Raw genomic sequence first — 17883 nt, forward strand, 5'->3', positions numbered from 1 at the left:
GTGGGGATGAGGAAAGCCCATGGCTGGGGGGGCTGTGGGGCTCAGGGATCTCCGGGGTTTCAAGGCTGAGACGTTGCCACAACCAAGGGGATCTTCAGGTCCAGGGGCTCTGGGGCCAAGGGGGCAGAGGGGAGAATCTTTGGGGCTGAGGGCATTGCTGTGGCCAAGGGGGGCTTTAGAGCTGGGGGTCTGAAGGGACTCTGGGGCTGAGGGGGGCTCTGGGGCCAGAGTTGTGGCCGGGGAGTTCTGGGGCTGAGGGGGCTCCAAGGTTGACAAGTTGCCACAGCCCAGGGAGGGTTTCAGGGCTGGGGCTGAGGGGGCTCTTGGGCTGGGGGGTGGCAGGGACATGGGGGCTCCAGGGTCAAGTCTGAGGTGGTTTTGGGGCCAAGGGGGCTCTGGGGCTGACAACATGGATAGCCCAAGCCCCTGGCAGTCACCTATGGGACCCCCATCTCCACCCCCCCAATAACCAGCACACAAACCCCCTCCCACTGCAGGGGTGGGGACCCTCCTGGCCTCAAGGTGGTGTTAATTGGAGCTTAATTAAGCTTAATTAGAGCTGGGGGCTCCTGGCCGAAGCTGCAGGCAAAGAGTTCACTGTGGGTACAACCGCGGAATCATGGAATGGTTTGGGTTGGAAGGGACATTAAAAAATCATCTTGATCCATCTCCTGGCGTGGACAGGGGGCTCTGCCCCCCATACCAAGGAAGCCCAGGCCAGGCTTTGTCTCCTAGTTTGTGACTTTTTTTGTGTGAAGTTCCTGTTTTTCTCTCAGATCATTCATCCCCTCCTTTCTCAGAGCTTTGTCCAACCAGCAAATTGTTCACAAAATCCATACAGGAATTGCAGACCCACCCAACGAGGATTTCCCTCCCCAAAACGCTCTCTGTTTGCCAGCTGAGAGAGAAATGCCCCATTTTAATGCAATATTAAAAGGCTTTTCCTACCCACAGCCAGCAATAGTAAAAACACCTGGTTTATGCATTATTTAGGTTATTGCTGCCCGGAGCCAGCTGGCTTTAAGCAGTTTCTCAGCCTGCAGAGGTCAGCATTGGGAAGGCTTTTTTCAAAGGGATTTAGGGAGTGGAAATCCTGAAGGATTTCTGCAGGAACACCCATCCCCGGCGATGTCCTCAGCCCATCTGGAAAACACCTGATGGCATCAAAAATCAGGCTTAAAATGAAGGATTTTGGGGTCAGAGAGGGGTGTGGTGAGGAGAGATGTATGGAAAAGTGATGTTCTTCCCTGGGGTTTAGTCAGGAAATAAAATGCTCCCAGCTGGATGTGTTTTGAAGGCCTAAAGTCACAAAATTTTGAGATAATTAAAAAGGAGAGGATTGCCTTGTTTTTATAAATTATGTTTTATGAGCCTCTCTCCACAACAGTGCCATATTTTAAATACTGTATTACCCACTTGGTGGTGCAGGAGAGCAAAGGGATTATCGACTTTAAATGTTAAATTATATAAAAGCAATAATATTTATTGAGTCCATCCACTGATTAAAGAAATTGCAAAAACAAACCCAGAGTTGTTTAGGCTGGAAAAGACCTTTGAGGTCATCAAATCCAGTGGGTTTGCAAACAAATGAGATTAATTCAGCTGGATCCTCTTCCTGAGGTTATTTCTTGTAGCTGGGCCACTCTAAATAATGGCTAAATAATGGATGGCAGAGGAATTCACCCCAAAATAAATGTTTGTTACAGATCCATGAATATCTCTGTTCCTTGCCTGGAATGTGGAGTGATTAAAAATGTGAGGATCTTTGAGTTAATGGTAAATCATCCATGAATAATCCAGAAAATTGTCCTAAACCAACTGGAGGGAACTTTATTCACTAGGGAAAAAAAAAAAAAAAAAAAAAAAAAAAAAAAAAAAAAAAGTGAGGATGAGCTGGATAATAATTCCTCACCTTGAGCAAAACCAGGATTTATGATTAACCTCCAGTCCCACCTTCACAAAGGCACCTTGTCTCTTCATTACTTGTATTGATAAAGAACAAAATTTCCAGCTCCTAAATGTATTTTTTTTAATGATTCAGTGCATCCTCTGTCAGAGGGGTTTGGGTTTTTTTTCTGTCTCAGTTTATCTGCATCTGTGTTCTTTGAGGTTGGTTTTTTTTTTTTTTTTTTTTCTATCTCAGTTTATCTAGATCTGTGTTCTTTGCCATCTAAGGACTTAGTTAACAGATGTTGATTAAACCACTTCTCTGTTCAAATCCCCCTTTGAATTCACCCCTGGGACACCTCACTTCCCTTGTGCTGTCCCTGCTGCCCCCGGGAAGTGTCTGTAATTCATAAATAATCAATAATTCAGAGCGCTGCAGCTCTGTCAGCTCTCCTTGTTGCCTGGGAGCCCTGCTCAGCCCAGGTGCTGCTCCCCACCAACTCCTATTTCAGGGCACAAATTGTTCTTCTCTATTCCTGGAACTGAAGAGAAATGCAGGAAATGTCTGGTCAGTTTTGACAGAATCGGTTTATTCCTGGAATTATGACAGCATTCAATTCCCCCATTCTTATTTCATTTCCCTTGATTTTTCTCCCCAAACTTGATTTTTCAACTCCAACCTTTTTTTCTTCTCCACAAAAAGGATCTGTGACCCCTTCCATCTATTTTTCTCATCATCCCCTAAAAACAGCCCAGGAACCTGAGACACAAAACAGCTGCTGTGGAGAGTTGTTCAAAATTTCATCCCCGTCCCCAAAATGTTCCTTTTAAAGTTGTTTCTGCAGCAGAGCTCCAACAATGAGTGAGGGAGGAATGAGAGCCAAATTCCCAGATGGATTTCATTCAGTCTCCTCAGATGAGGAGTTGATAGAATTGTACCAAACTTCCTGGGTTTTTTTGAGGCATGGATTGATTCCCTACTGACTCCTTAACCCAGGCTCCCAAACTCAGCTTTGTGAGAAACCAAATCCCAGAGGGTTTGCTCCTGTTTTACTTCGGTTTTAACATGAAAACTCCTTGGATTATTGATGCCACAAAAGTATTTTGGAGGCCCAGAGATTTCAGGCCTGAACACAGCCAAGGAAACACCCTGTGATAAACAACCTGAGCTTTATTAATGCTGATTATTAATTGTTATTTAATAGCTGTTGATGGGGCTTTGCTTATGGGGTGATTCTGGTGTGAGGGATAAACACCCTGCCCTGACCCCCTGCTGCAAATGCGAACCAAATTTCTTTCATTTTCTGTGCTTTGATCATTGTTGTCAAAGTCTCTCTGGGCTCACTGGGGAAGGAGCCAAACCAGGGGCCAAGAGCTGCTGGGAAAAGGGCACATTCCAGTGGTACCATCACCCAGAGGCAGCTTTAGCAACAACTGAGGGACAATTCTTGCCAATTTTTGGGGTGAAACAGCCTGTCCCGAGCTGAGCTTTGCCTTCTGGTGCTGCTCCCACCTTTGGACTCACAGCCATGTCTATTTTCATAATTTACAAACCATTCTACTCCATCCTCTGGAAAGCACCACAAGATAAAAACATCCTGCAGCTTGTGCTCTGGATTTTTCCTCTTGCTGGCATGTGGATCATGGCAATCCCCAGCCCTGAGGAGCCTGTGGGCTCCTTGCCTGGTAATTCCAGCTCTCTGCACAGATTTAATACGACTTTAATTGCCTTCTCCACACAGGCCCAGAGCTGCTGGGAGCTGCTTTGGAAAAGCTGAGAAGATCAAATCCAGGAGAAATCCTTTGGGATTGAGAATTTCAGAATTGTCAGTGCTCCTGCCTTCTCTTAGCCCCCAAAAACTGCCACATCCCAGCCTCACCCTCTGTTAACAATCTCTGGTTTGATCCAAAATATTTCCAGATGGAGTAAAACCCCCTCATCTTCTCCTCATCCCTGCTGAAGCTCAGCTTCCTCATCCTGCAGTTCTCAGGGCAGCCATTCCCATGGAATAATCCTGGGTCAGAGGCAGGACTTTTATCTGGGATTTTCAATGGCATTGGCACAGGGTGAGTAAAATCACCTCCGAGAGATCGCAGGGAATCTGCCACGGCAAAGCCTCGGGGGAAGACGCTGCAAATCACAGTTCTTCCTGAATAAATTCCGATTTTACTAAATAAAACCCTTTGGAACTTCAGCTGCCTTCAAGCTCCAGCCGAAACCCAGCCATTATGGCTGGAGAAACCTCCGGGCTGGTTCTCAGCCTGGTTTATTTACAGCAGCCGCGCCAGAGGGAGCGGCGTTCCAGCACTGCTCCTGCATCCCTCGCATCCCTCCGTAGCCATGGAAACAGCGGCGGGGGGAGCGCCGTGCTCATGACAACCCAGCAGGAGCATCTTGAGCATCCTCAGAGCCTCCCCCTGGGCTTTTCCTCGTGCCAGGCTCCGATTTTTCGCTCCTTCTGCCCCCTGGCAGGTGATGGCAAAGCTCTTCCTCATGGGCAGGAATTTCCCTTCCAGGATCTTAAGGGCAGATTTGACATTTCACGATGGAATATTTGGTGTATAAAACTTCCCTAGTGTCTTAGTAAAGACAAACTTTATAAAGAGCCTCATGGACAGTTCCCCTTCCAGAGTGAAAGGACAGATTTGACATTTAATGCCAGGGTATTTGGTGTGTGAAATTTTCCTGGTGTCTTAATGAAGACAAACTTTATAAAGAGCCCTTAAAGTGCTGCTTTAGGGGACAACAAAGCTTTGGGCAGAGTTGTGTGGGGTCTGGGGTCTTCATCCCCGCTGGAAGATGCTTCAGAAGTGGTGGGAGGGCGCTCATCTCATGGGAAGCTGTTCCAAAATGTTACAAATCCTAATGGATAAAATCCTGGCTCCATTTCCCCCCAGACCCGCATTTCCCAAGCCCAGTTCCTTTGTTTATTCTCATTTATGCTTATTCTCTGAGAGTAAAAGATTATTTCAGAGTAAAAGATTATTGTTTATTGTCATTTATGTTTATTCTCTCAGAGTAAAAGATGGTAGAACCCCACAAAGGCTCCTGGAACACTTGCCATGGAGGGAAAAGGGAAAATATGGGTGGAGATTTCCTCATCAGTTCAGGTAAAAGGATTTACACGTTGGGCTTAATCATCTCATCCTCACTGAGAAACCAGCTCAGGGCAGGATAAAGCTTGTTGAGCTCCCAGGTGAATAAACAAGACAAAGACCTGGACCAAAAATGGCTGTATCAAAGAAAAACGTGATTAAAAAAATATTTGAAAGTTAATTTTTAATGATGCTCTTTAAATTATTTCCCTATCTCCAACCCGGCCCTTGTTTCAGCCTATCTTGACTTACTGTTTTTAAATAAAACCCAAGTCATTATCTGCATTTCCTGGGGTCTGGCTTTCTCCAGCTCACCCCCAACCCCTCTTCTCAGTGGGAAAACCGATTTTTCCTGCCCTTTTCCTACCCAACCCAGCTAGAAACCCATGAGAAGCACCATGAACCTTCTCCCTGCCCGAATTTCGCCAAGTCTCTCCAAGCTCTGAGCTCGCCGTGACACGTCCCGGGCTCGGAGCGATTCCCCGAGCAGGATCCGGGATGATTGATGCCAAAACAATGGGAATGGGAGCGCCTGAGCCCATCCCGGGTTATTTTGGAGGAGGTGACCTCAGCGCTGCCACCTGATGTCACCCAGCGAGCCCGGAGAGTCCTTCCAGGGGGATCGCGGGTTAAAAATAAACGGGAGAGAAGGCGAGGAAAAGAAAGGAAAACCTCCCGGTGAGTCATGCGTGACCAACCCTGCTCCGAGGGGAAAAAAAAATCAGTTTTTCCTGCCGAGGAGCCAGCAGCAGGTAATGGAATTTCAGAGGAGTTTATGGGAATTCCAGAATTCTGGGAAATGGTTTGTTCCGGAAGCTTTAGGAAGGAATGTTGTGTTTTTAAAACGCCGGGTCCTTGTTTGAGCAGAAAAAGCAGATTTATCCACTCCCAAGGGCACAAGGAGCCCTTTTGGGGAAGGCTTTTCCCAGGACAGCAGGGAATTGTTGCTGTCCTGCAGCAGCTGCTCCCAAGGCACTAGCAGAGGTTATTTTTAACTCCAGTGCTGGGCTGAAACTGGAGCAGGCAGAAAACAAGGACTGACTTCTCCCATCTGCCATGAATTAATCCAGATAGCGCCTCAAATACACAAACACATTCTTTTCCCCATTTCAAAGCACTTTTATTATCAGTTTTAGGGTTTTGGGGGTTTTTTTGTGGTTTTTTTTTTGTTTGTTTGTTTGGTGTGGTTTTTTTTTTTTTTTTTTTTTTTTTTTTTTTTTTTTTTTTTTTTTTTTTTTTAGTTAAAAGCTGTTATTTTACCTTCTAGCAAGCACCCCAGTGATGCCTGGAAGAGGCGAAAGGAATTTTTTGGGAGCTGTGTCCTGTGTAGGTGATGTGCCAAGGCCTGGATGCATCACTGGGAAGGCATCAGGGAAGGGAGGGTTAGGAGATTACGTGGGGCCCTGCCCGGAATAGCAGCGAGCACAGGAGGGGTTAGCGCAGCCCTAAGCAGATTGGAGCAGCTCCATGGCCACTTATAACCCTATGGATAAAGGTTTCTAACCCTATTGATGAATAATTGTAACCCCATGGATGGACATTTATAACCCTATGGAGGAACATTTTAAACCCCAATTAAACATTTTAAACCCCAATTGATAAATGTTTTAACCCCAATGGATAAAAATTGATAACCCAATGGATAAATACTTTTAACCCCCACGGATGAACATTTTAACCCCAGTGGATAAAGATTTCTAGCCCTATGGATAAACATTTATAACCTCACGGATAAGCATTTTTAATCCTAGGGATGAACATTTTTAACCCCAATGGATAAAAATTGATAACCCAATGGAAAAAGACTTATAACCCCATGGATGAACATTTTTAACCCCAAAAGATGAATATTTTAACCCCAAAGGATGAACATTTAGAGCCTTTTTAAGGCCTTGTTCAAGAGCAAAGCTCGGGAGGGTGAGTGCAGCCCCCAATATTTCATATTCCAGTGGCCAACCCCGCAGAAGAGAAATGAATATTAAATTAATTTGGCAGATCTGCAGGAGCACAAGGAGAAGCTTTGCCTGATTTGCTGTTTTCTGCCCCAAACCCACCTTTCCTGGTGCAGCCAGGGAGTCTCCCAGAGCAGGAAGATTCCAGCAGGATCCTGGGGCCTGTGAGTCACCTCTGCTCGAAAATGACATCACCGAGTGCAGCAGATCCACAAGGAAGGGACAAACTCCTCCCCAGCACTGAGGCTTCACTGGCTGCAGCACGATAAATTGATTTATTTTTACCATGAGTTCCTCAGCTCCTCTGCAGAGCCAAGGAGAAAAACCCCTCTGGAAGCAGCAGGAGGTGCTGGATGGAAAGTTTGGCCTGGTGGTTTTTCCCCTCCGTGGTTTTCCTCTCCTGGCACGTTTCTCTGGGATTTGCTGGGACTTCTCCTGCTCCCCGCTGTGGGTTACATAAGGATGACTCCCTGGAAGAGCATGGAATTAATGTCCTGCTCCTCCCATTTCCTCCTCCTGGCCTGTTTTCCCTCACAGAAAAGGCTAAAAATTTATGTAAATCATAGAATCATGGAATGGTTTGGGTGGACAGGACGTTAAATCTCACCACAACTTCCACTGCCCCCGTCCAACCTGGCCCTGAACATCTTTTATCCTTTTCTTAGTCCTTTTATCCATGTTTTTCTTCATACAGAGAAACTTCCAGGTGTCAGGAGCGAAGGAGAAATCCCATCCATGAAACTCTGAACACAGAGTGATGGTGCAGGTCAAGGTTCACACTCAGAGCATGGAAAAGCCCTTCTGCCACTAAAACTGGGCTAAAAGTGACTTTTTTTTCCCTCTGGAAGGAGAGTTCTCTGCAGGGCTGCACAGCCCAAGTTAGCAACAAAGGCCTCACCATGAAAAAATTGCAAAATATCCTCATAAAGCCTCAAATTTTTAATTAAGTATTCAGGTGGGAAAATCCTGAGTGGCATCTTTGCTTCTTGCTGGGAAGAAAGTGCCCCCAGGGATTTTGCCACTACCTCTCGTTGTCCCCAAATTGGATTTTCTCTTCTCTCATCCAGGCAGAAGCCAAATATCACCTTCCCAAGAAAAAAAAAATTAAATATTTTAAAAATATTTTAAATAGAAAAATATTAAATGGTAAAAAAATTATCTAAAATTAATTAAAAAAAAAAATCTAAAATTAATTTAAAAAAAAAATCCAGAGAGAGAATCCAGAGAAAATTCCCAAGGAAAATCCAGGAGTTTTGCTTCAAAGAGAAAATTCCACAGTGAGAATTCCATTAGAGAATAAGCCAAGGTCTGCAAGACACAGCCAATTAACTCTCTGAACACAATTATTCCCGATTATTTTTTAAGAGCTTTCTGGATGAACTCAGTGGAATTTGAACTCAAGTTCAGACTTTTTGCCAGCTCCAGGGATTGAGGGCGGGGTGGGGACTTCACCCTTTCCTCAACCCCCCACAGATTACTCCAAATCCTTCCCCAAAAGCCACCTGGATGCCTTCGCTGCCTTTGCAAAGCCAGAGCTGGGTGGATAAAAGCGTTTTCAATGAATTAAAGCAATAAAACTCAAGATAAAATCAATGAGAGGCGATGAAGGAGATGAACCTTCCTCCCTCCCCAGCTCAGCACTAAACCAAAGTCAGCGTTTCCTGGCCGTTATGAGAAAAACTCATCCCATTAATGATTTCTGACCTGGCACAGGGCCTGGGGCGTTACTTCCACTGTGGATGAAGAAGGGCCAAACCTCCAGAGGAGATCAATGCAACTCCTGGCTTGAGGCTGAGAGAAGTTTTACCCTGGGATGCTAAAAAACCATTAAAGAGCTGCTGTGGATGCACTGGTTGGGGAGATTTCAGCCCTGATGACTTCCACAATAAATTAAAAATTCATTAATAATCCATAGGCTGCTCCTATTTGATGTGCAGCTGGGATCTGACAAAATGTCTCTATTTCCTGCAAACAGAAATTCTGTTTCCAGAGAAAAAAATAGTTTGTTTTTCACTTTTGGCCAGAGCACAGTTTTCACTAAATGTTCTTTTCAGATTAATAATTTGCTGCTGTTGTTATTCTTCTGGAATAAATTATTACAGTAAACCCTTGATTTTTAGATTTATGCAGGATTAATTCATCCCAAGCAGCCCATTCCTGGTTTCTTTCTTTTCCTGGCGTGGAATTTGGATAACCTTTGGATGAGTATTTAAACCCAAACCAGGCAACCAGAAGCCATCTGCACATCCCCACACAGAACAAATTCCCCCTGCAGGGCAAGGCTTCCACAGGTCCACAGATCTCAATCCTGCTTATTTAATTTTCTCCTCCCAGGATTAATATCCTTGTTTTTCCATTTACCTGCCAGAGAGAAACCACTTTTATTTATTTTAGCATAACCCAGCCAGATGGATCACAAGGCTCTATAGCATGAGGGCAAAATCCCTCTTCCATCCAAATGTGCTCTGTGGTTCAGGATGGTAATTTCTGGTCCAGCTCTTTTGGGCAGCCTGAGGAGGGTTTTGGCTGTGTTAAAATTGTAAAATCCTGGAATTTGGGTTGGAAGGGACCTTAAAACTCATCCAGTGCCACCCCTGCCATGGCAGGAACACCTCCCACTGTCCCAGGCTGCTCCAAGCCCTGTCCAACCTAGCCTTGGACACTGCCAGGGATCCAGGGGTATACCCACAGCTCCTCTGGAAATCCCTAAAACTTGGGAAACTCACCCATTCTAGCCTTTAGGTCTCTGTACATTCCAGTCATGTATCCTTATCCTCAAAAAAAAAAAAAAAAAAAAAAAAAAACAAAAAACACAACATTTTGCTACCTCATGGAATTTTAAATTGTTTTCTGTGGCATTTCCTCCCGTTAAGTATCAGGATTCCTCGACATAAAGTGAGATTACAGGAGTGAGTTCTGGTCCTCTGGAGGGAGAGAGATTTGAAAGACAAATCCATCCTTTCTCCCACAGAGCCAGCTTTATTTCCTCTCCATCAACCCTGGGAGCAGCTCTGTTCCACGGGATAATGCATTTGGAGCTGCAGTCAGCAACTGCTAAAAGCATCTTGTCCTCTCCCAGAGCCTCGACCAGGAGATTCCAACCCACCCCAAAAACTGATATTTCTTCAATTAAACCCTTCCCCCCCACTGCAATTTTCCAAGATTCTCAAAGCAGCCCCAAATCTCCTCATTTTGTTCAGTATTTCTTCAATAAACCACCAAGATCCTGCAATTTTCCAAGATTTCCTCACCCAGCCCCAAGCCTTGATATTCCTTCCGTATAAAATCCAAATGCTGCAACATTCCAGGATTTACAGATCAGCCACAAACCCTGATATTTCTTCAATAAAATCATCCAGGTGCTGCGATTTCCCAGGATTTTTAAATCAGCCCCAAGCCCTGATATTTCTTCAGTATAAAATCCAAATGCTGCAATATTCCCAGGCTTCCAAACTGGCCTCAAATCCTGGTGTTCCCACCAACATTTCTTCCATAAAACGTCAAGGCACTGCAATTTTCCAAGATCCCCAAACCAGCCCCAAATCCTGGCGATGCCATCGTTGTTTCTTCAATAAACCATCAAAGCACTGCAGTTTTCCAAGATTCCCAAAGCCTGATGATCCCACCAACATTTCTTCAATAAACTATCCAAATGTTTCAATTTCCCAACATCTCCCACACCCCCATATTTCCTCAGTATAAAATCGAACTGCTGCAACATTCCAAGATTTCTGAATCGGCCTTCAACCCTGACAATTCTTCAGTAAAACCATCCAGGTGCTGAGGCTTCCCAAGATTTTTTAAATCAGCCCCGAGCCCTGATATTTCCTCAGTGTGAAATCCAACTGCTGCAATATCCCAAGGTTTTATAGTCAGCCTCAAACCCTGATAATTCTTCAATCAAAGCGCGGAAATGCCGCGATTTTCCCGGCTGCCAGTTCCTTTGGCTGCCAGCGTCGCTCCCCATGCCCGGGGGGATGGTTTGGGGTGAAGCCGGGGTTTGCGGGGAGCCGGCCGCGGTTTTCTCTGGGGAAGGGGCTGGCTGAGGGATGCGGGCTGAGCGGGGCTGGGCTGCGCTGGAGGCGGCTCCTCCCTCTCGCTATTTATCCCCGCGCCGAGCTCGGGCGCTCGATCACCTCGGAGCGAGCGGGCATCGCCTTCCCAGCCGGTGAGTGCCGGGGAAAACGGGCCGGGGGCTCCGTGAGGGATAAATCCGGTGTCGAGGGGGGGTTGAACTCCGAGCATCGCGGGGATGTGGGGCCGCCTGTTTCCCCTGCCACGGTCGCCTAAAAATTGTCATTTCTAGCGTCTCCTTAAGAGCCAGAGCGCTGCTCCTGCCCGGTCCTTGTTTACTCAGAGCTGGTGCTGGTGGGGAGTTTCTTCTCCGAGAGTTCTGCCTTTCCCTCGGCCACCAGCTGCTGCCCCGTTGTTTGGGGAAGTGAAAGAGTGAGGGGTGAGGGGGAGATTTCTAAACCTGGGATAACATTTCCAGGGGAAATCCTATTTCATTTCGAATTCTCAGAGCCGCAGCCCGGATTTTCACCCCAGCAGCGCCAGGAGGGTCCGGACGCCCCCACCCACGAGCATCTTCCCACCTCCACCTTCCCACCTCCCTTCGCTCTTTCTCCCCGCTCCCCGGGGGCCTTCCCAAGGTTATTTCCAGGGATATTTTGGCACCCGGGTGTTGGTTTTTCCCCTCCAAACCGAAACCTCCTCCTTGTCAACGCCGAGCACGTAATTGCTGCTTGCGATCGCTCCTCGCAGCCTCCATTTTCCGCCGAGGGAGCACAGAATTGCTCCAGTCCTACAGCACGGGTGAAAATCAGCTCCAGCACAAACCTTCTGATTAAATTCCTCATTTCCAGCATCCCCCGGGAGGGCGAATTTGGGGGAGGAAGGTTAACGTCAGGAAAAAAAAAATCCCTGTGAAGTCACTCGATCTATAATTTAATATTAATGTCATGGTCAGGCCATAAATAGCATTTCCAAGCAGAGAGATCCCAGCCCCGGGTTTTTCTTCTCCGAGACAAATCTGGGGGTTTTCTGGGAGAAAATCTCGCATTCCCAGGAAGCGGCTCCTGCCCCCATCAGGGGTTTGTGACAGGGAACTCATTTATTTGGGGCAAAGCTCCTTGCTCGCTGATTAGCGCCCGTGCCCTGTTTATCAGAGCTCTAAAGGCAATTAGATGACCAGGTCAGCGCTGCCAGGCGCTGCAACACTCCAAGGTTCTTGAATCAGCCTCAAACCCTGCGATTCCTTCAATAAAACCATCGCAGTGCTTTGCCAGAGCCCCTCTTCAACCAGGGCCTGGCTTTTTCCCCCCCTCGGAACTCACGGCGGGGAGTGATATCTCCAAAAATATATTTAAACCTGGATGATTTTCTGCCTTTTCCTCCTCCATTTTTAATTTTCCCGAGCACCCAAGGAGCTGGTTGTTTTTCCCTGCCTTTTGGCTATTTTTAACGCCCCGATCTCATCCCTGCCCCCAGCGGGTGGGTGCTGCAGGGTGAGGGAGGCAGCGCTCGAGAGTGGGTGCCTCACACCCAGATTTCTCCGTGAACAAGCAATCCCAAGCCTGGAATTCCTGTCCATTACCAGGGACGGCCTTGTGCATCACCCCTGGGTTTTTATTGAGGGTCTTGCTAACGATCCCAACCAAAATACTGAGCTTGAAGGGCTTGAATTCTAACATTTCTGGACATAAAACCAGATTTTGGCACGGGAAGGGGAGAAAAAGCATCATTAATGAACCCAAAGAGATTAATTTGCTTTTTGTGGCCCACAAAGCCATGTCTGAGTGGCAACAGAAAAATTTTTGGCTTAAACAGGGTCTTGCTTGGCCTCTTTGGCTGTTCAGGGCAGCGTCTCAGGAAAGCTCAGCATCTCCTGCCTGAATTAAAATTATTCCTGGAGTGACTCCGTAGGAAGCTGCTCCAGTAATCGCTGAAAAAATACATTTAGGACCCAAACCGAATTGTTTCTTGCTGTAACAAGCCCGAAGGCTCATCCAGGGATGCTGTGAAATGCTCACCCACACCAAGAACGCTTCTCTCGCCCTCCCCAGCAGGAAAGGGGTGATTTTGCCTTTACCTGTTTATCAGAGCTCTAAAGGCAATTAGAGGAGCAGGTCAGCGCTGCCAGGCGCTGCAACACTCCAAGGTTCTTGAATCAGCCTCAAGCCCTGCGATTCCTTCAATAAAACCATTGCAGTGCTTTGCCAGAACCTCTCTTCAACCAGGGCCTGGCTTTTTCCCCCCCTCGGAACTCACGGCGGGGAGTGATATCTCCAAAAATATATTTAAAACCGGCCGATTTTCTGTCTTTTCCTCCTCCATTTTTAATTTTCCCGAGCACCCAAGGGCTCAGCTCACTCAAGGAGCAACAGCTCAGCCTCGGGCAGGATGGAAAACCCCTTTTCTATCGCTGCACTCCTACATCAAGCACAGAGGGGCAGCAATTCAGTACCCTTGGCATTGCAGGGAGGCAGCCGGAGGGGTTTTGCAGCTTGTGAAGTGTTTTCCAAAGGTCTTTCCGAAGGATTTGCAGCCCTGGTGTGGATTGTCCCAGCCGGATTATGCAGACAGGGACGGAAATGGCTCCTTAGCGGGGATTTCAGCCTTCCAGCCCCCCAGCCAGTGTGGGAGATGCCCGGAATGCCAGCGGCAAACGGCAAACGCTGAGTCAATGGATGTTGGCAAACATTGAATTCCAGAAATGCCGGCTTTCAGATAAGGCCTGGTGCTCATTATCAGGAATTTGAGCAAAATGCGCTGAATTTGGCGAAAGAAACCCCCCGGAGCCAGGCTGGGCGTTGCCCTCCCTGCAGCACCGAGTACCCGAAAGCTTTGGGATTGGGCTGGATCCGTTCACAGCATCGATCCCGGCACAGCAGGAATCTCATTTCTACCGTCTGAAGGATAGGGCAGGTTTGATAAGCGAAGTTTTACCTCAAAATCAGGTGAAGCATTTTCTCCCAAAAACTTTTCTTTCAGCACTTAAAGCCGCCATTGCCAGCAGGGGTCCTGGGGTTATATGTAAATATATATATATAAAAAATAATAATAGTAAAAATTAAAAAATATATTCACAAAAATACATATATTAAAAATATACAAGTGCATATTTATACATATATAAAATACATACATATCTACATATATACACATATAAACCCACACATCTATATATATGTGTATAAACACACATATATATAAATACATATATACGCACACATATATATAAACATAAAATATTGTACATTTATATATAAATAAAGGGTTTGTGGGGGAGATAAATACACATTTAGCCCAATAATGTTTATTCGGCTGGATTTAATGGGACCAGCTGTGTTTTATGTGACCCACCAGCGAGGGAGGGTTGATCCCAGAGGTTTGACCCTGCTTTGACCCTGTCCTTCTCCCCACAGCCATGGCCAGGTTCCTCAGCGCCTGCTGCCTGCTGCTGCTTCTGCTCCTCAGCGTCTGCACCGACCTCGCCTCCTCCAAGAAGGGCAAAGGCAAACCTGGTGGGGGTGGCTGGGGCACGGGGAGCCACCGCCAGCCCAGCTACCCTCGCCAGCCCAGCTACCCCCAAAACCCCGGTTACCCCCATAATCCGGGCTACCCCCACAACCCTGGCTACCCCCACAACCCTGGCTACCCCCACAACCCCGGCTACCCGGGCTGGGGACAGGGCTACAACCCATCCAGCGGAGGAACTTACCACCAGAAGCCATGGAAGGCACCCAAGCCCAAGACCAACTTCAAGCACGTGGCGGGGGCGGCAGCGGCGGGTGCCGTAGTGGGGGGCCTGGGGGGCTACGCCATGGGCAGGGTGATGTCAGGGATGCAGTATCGCTTCGACAGCCCTGACGAGTACCGCTGGTGGAACGAGAATGCTGGGCGCTATCCTAACCAGGTCTACTACCGCGACTACCGTGGCCCTGTGCCGCAGGACGTCTTCGTGGCTGACTGCTTCAACATCACCGTCACTGAGCACAACATCGGCCCCGCCGCCAAGAAGAACGCCTCAGAGGCTGGCGCAGCTGCCAACCAGACGGAGGCGGAGCTGGAGACGCGTGTGGTGACCAAGGTGATCCGTGAGATGTGCATCCAGCAGTACCAGGAGTACCGCCTGGCCTCGGGCATCCGGCCCCACCTGGCTGATGCCTCACTGGCTGCCCTGCTGCTCCTCGTCCTCTTCGCCGTGCACTAGAGCACCCTGTGGCTTCCAGATGTCACCTGTGTCCCTGTGGGGTCCCCCCCCATTCTCGCTTGCGGTTGTTTTTGGTGAGGAGCCCCTGGGGTGCTCCCTGGAGTATCCGGCTTAGGCAACAGGATGAAAATTTCCTTTTTTGCCCCAAATGCGTCCCCAGGACAGTGCTGGAGCCCAAAACCGCGGCCTTCACCACCTCCTCCTCCTCTTCGGGGCCACCCCGAGAGGGACCAGGCAGAGGGGAGCTCTCCTTGGCACCCCTGCCAGAGTGTTTCCAAAAATCCTCTTTGTTAACAGGCAGGGTTTTATCTCAGCCCTGAGTCCTGCTGCCACCACACCCCCTTTACCTAGGGCACCCCAGCACCTCTGGGGATTTCAGAGAGGCAGCTATGGGGTTTTCAAGCTGCCAGGTTGCAATTTGAACCATTTAATCCTGAAAAAACCCCTTCCCCATGTACATAAGGAGCTGCCATTCCACACCCTGCATGCTGCAAAAAACCCCTGCAGCAACACACCAAAATAAAGTCAATTTTACTCCCCGCCACAGCGAGGCTGAAACACCAGTCAGTCATTAGAGGCAGAAAGTGCTGCTGCATGCCCCAAACACCCCCAAAATGGTGTTACAGCCCGAGAAAAAGCTATTTTGGATGCTCTAGGTGACAAGTTGTGTTCATACTTCAGCACCTGGACCTAAAGAACATTAAAATGCAGCAGAAAGGATTCTCAGGGGGGTCAAGCATGTAGCAAGAGACTGAAATCAGCTAAACCATGCCGGTACAGCAAATAGCATTGGGAAAAATGAGCCTGGGAAGGGAGATGCTTAAAAAAAGTCACATTTGTGAGTAATTCCTTTGCCCTGTCAAAGCAGCGGGTGAAAATCTTGCTTCTCGTGTTGATGCTGGGCTGAGGACGAGCTATAACATCCGTGGCGCTGCTCTTGTCAAACCAAGCTCAATTTAATATCTCTTGTGTATTTTTTTTTGTTTGTTTTTTTGCAAGGCACTGAATAACACTGTCCTAAATGAGATTTTTTTCTCTCTTTTTTTTTTTTTTTTTTTTTTTTTTTTTCTGCATTGGTGTAAGCTAGGCGAACATATATATGTTATATAAAAATATATATAAATAGAGAGAAAATAAACCTTTCAGGATAGCCACCGGAAAAGCAGGGCTTTGAGGTGCCCCGTACTTTGTGATATGCGGATGTTTTGTAAACCCGTCACGGTGCATGCCCGGGATTTGCCGTGCTGAGCCTTTTCTAAGTGTTCCACGTCTGGTACAAATTAAAACAGATCAAGCCAAGGTGCCCAGCAGCCTCCTTCGTGCGCCAGCCCCCAGCTGGCCCCGCGGCACCGCCAAACAGAAGCAGCATTTTCTGCCCTCCCTGTCCCCCCTCCCCAGCCTGAGGGAGCCTTTGTTCCCTTCCAGCACCAAATTTGGCCCAAACCCCACAATCCCAGTTAACCTTCTCTCCTCCCCTGCTCCCACTGATGGTATCTCTGCAATCCAAGAAGTGTTTTCTAATTTCTGTCTAATTCCAGTTTCTGTCTAATAAAGGAGTTTTTACATTTGCTGTTTCAGTGGCATTAAGCCTGGGCCAAGCCCTGCTTAATCATGGAATCCTGGACATGTAATCATGGAATCCTGGAGTGTTTTGGGTTGAAAGGACCTTAAATCCCATCCAGTTCTACCCCTGCCATGGTAGGGACACGTCCCACTGTCCCAGGCTGCTCCAAGCGCTGTCCAACCTGGCCTTGGACACTGTGTGGTATCCAGCTTCTCTGGGAATTCTATCCCAGCCCCTCCCCACCCTCCCAGCCAGGAATTCCTTCCCAAAATCCCATCTAAACATCCACTTTTCCAGTGGGAAGTTATTACCTTTGTCCTGTCCCTCTATCCTTTGTTGCCAGTCCCTCTCCAGCTCTCCTGGAGCCCCTTTGGGCCCTGCCAGGGGCTCTGAGCTCTTCCTGGATCCTTCCCTTCTCCAGGCGAACATTCCCAGCTCTCTCAGCCCGGCTCCAGAGGGCCCAGTTCCTCTGGGCTGCCCCAGCAGCTCCCCACCCTGTAGGTGGGCTCCCAGCTCTGCAGGTGGGGTCTCACCTGAGCGGGGCCCAGGGGCACAATCCCCCCCCTCCCCCCGGAGCTGCTGCCCACGCTGGGGGGACTGGGGGATCAGTGCAGGCCGATGCAAATCAGTCTCAACAGAATTTATTTCCATTTATTTGCATTTCACAACCTGAGTACCCCTCTTCCAACAGCCCCAGCTCTGACAGCTGCAGCTGCAGCCCTGCATTAGGAGGAGAAAGTCCCCCAAAAGCAGGAAGGAAAAAGCTTCCCCCCATCCAAAAGAAGGGAAAAAGAGAATGAACAAAAACAATCCCCCTATTTTCCAAGATGAACTCATGGATATTTCCAGGAAGAGGCTCCTGGCACTTGCACCATGAACTTCCCTGGGGAGGGTTTGACCTCAGCAGCAGCAGAACTATAAATCTCTCATTCTTAACCCCAAAACCCCATCTTCAATTCCCTCCTTCCCAATCATGGCAAACACAATGGCAATGCTCATATGAGCTCAAAAATAACATTTCCCCTGCCCTGCACACACAGCACCCCAGTTTTTTACCCATTACAGGAGGTTTAGGGTGATTTTTGGAGCTGTTTGCTCAGCCGGGAGGGTCAGAACTTTCCTGGCTCTGGGAACACCCAAGTGGGGTGACATGTTCTGAACTCCTGTGT

General features: G+C 47.9%; 1 protein-coding gene and 1 long non-coding RNA gene across 2 annotated transcripts; one reads left to right on the forward strand and one right to left on the reverse strand.

Moving 5' to 3' along the window:
• Positions 1–4870: 4870 nt before the first annotated feature.
• Positions 4871–8813, reverse strand: LOC310920537. The gene is made up of 2 exons (XR_014592000.1): positions 7038–8813; positions 4871–5120 (listed from the first exon to the last, which is right to left on the reverse strand). It is a non-coding gene; the product is annotated as an uncharacterized lncRNA (long non-coding RNA).
• Positions 8814–11056: 2243 nt separating this feature from the next.
• Positions 11057–16715, forward strand: PRNP (prion protein (Kanno blood group)). Its single transcript, XM_083880441.1, has 2 exons — positions 11057–11103; positions 14363–16715. The coding sequence occupies exon 2, from the start codon at positions 14365–14367 to the stop codon at positions 15148–15150; it is 786 nt and encodes a 261-aa protein (XP_083736567.1). The 5' UTR covers positions 11057–11103; positions 14363–14364; the 3' UTR covers positions 15151–16715.
• The last annotated feature ends 1168 nt before the right edge of the window (positions 16716–17883 follow it).

The sequence above is a fragment of the Zosterops lateralis genome (genome assembly GCF_965231275.1).
Source record: "Zosterops lateralis genome assembly, chromosome: 30".
NCBI classification, from domain to species: Eukaryota; Metazoa; Chordata; class Aves; order Passeriformes; family Zosteropidae; genus Zosterops; species Zosterops lateralis.

Excerpts from the sequence above, each read along its gene's own strand:
- PRNP (XM_083880441.1), top strand. The coding sequence starts at position 14,365 with ATGGCCAGGTTCCTCAGCGCCTGCTGCCTGCTGCTGCTTCTGCTCCTC.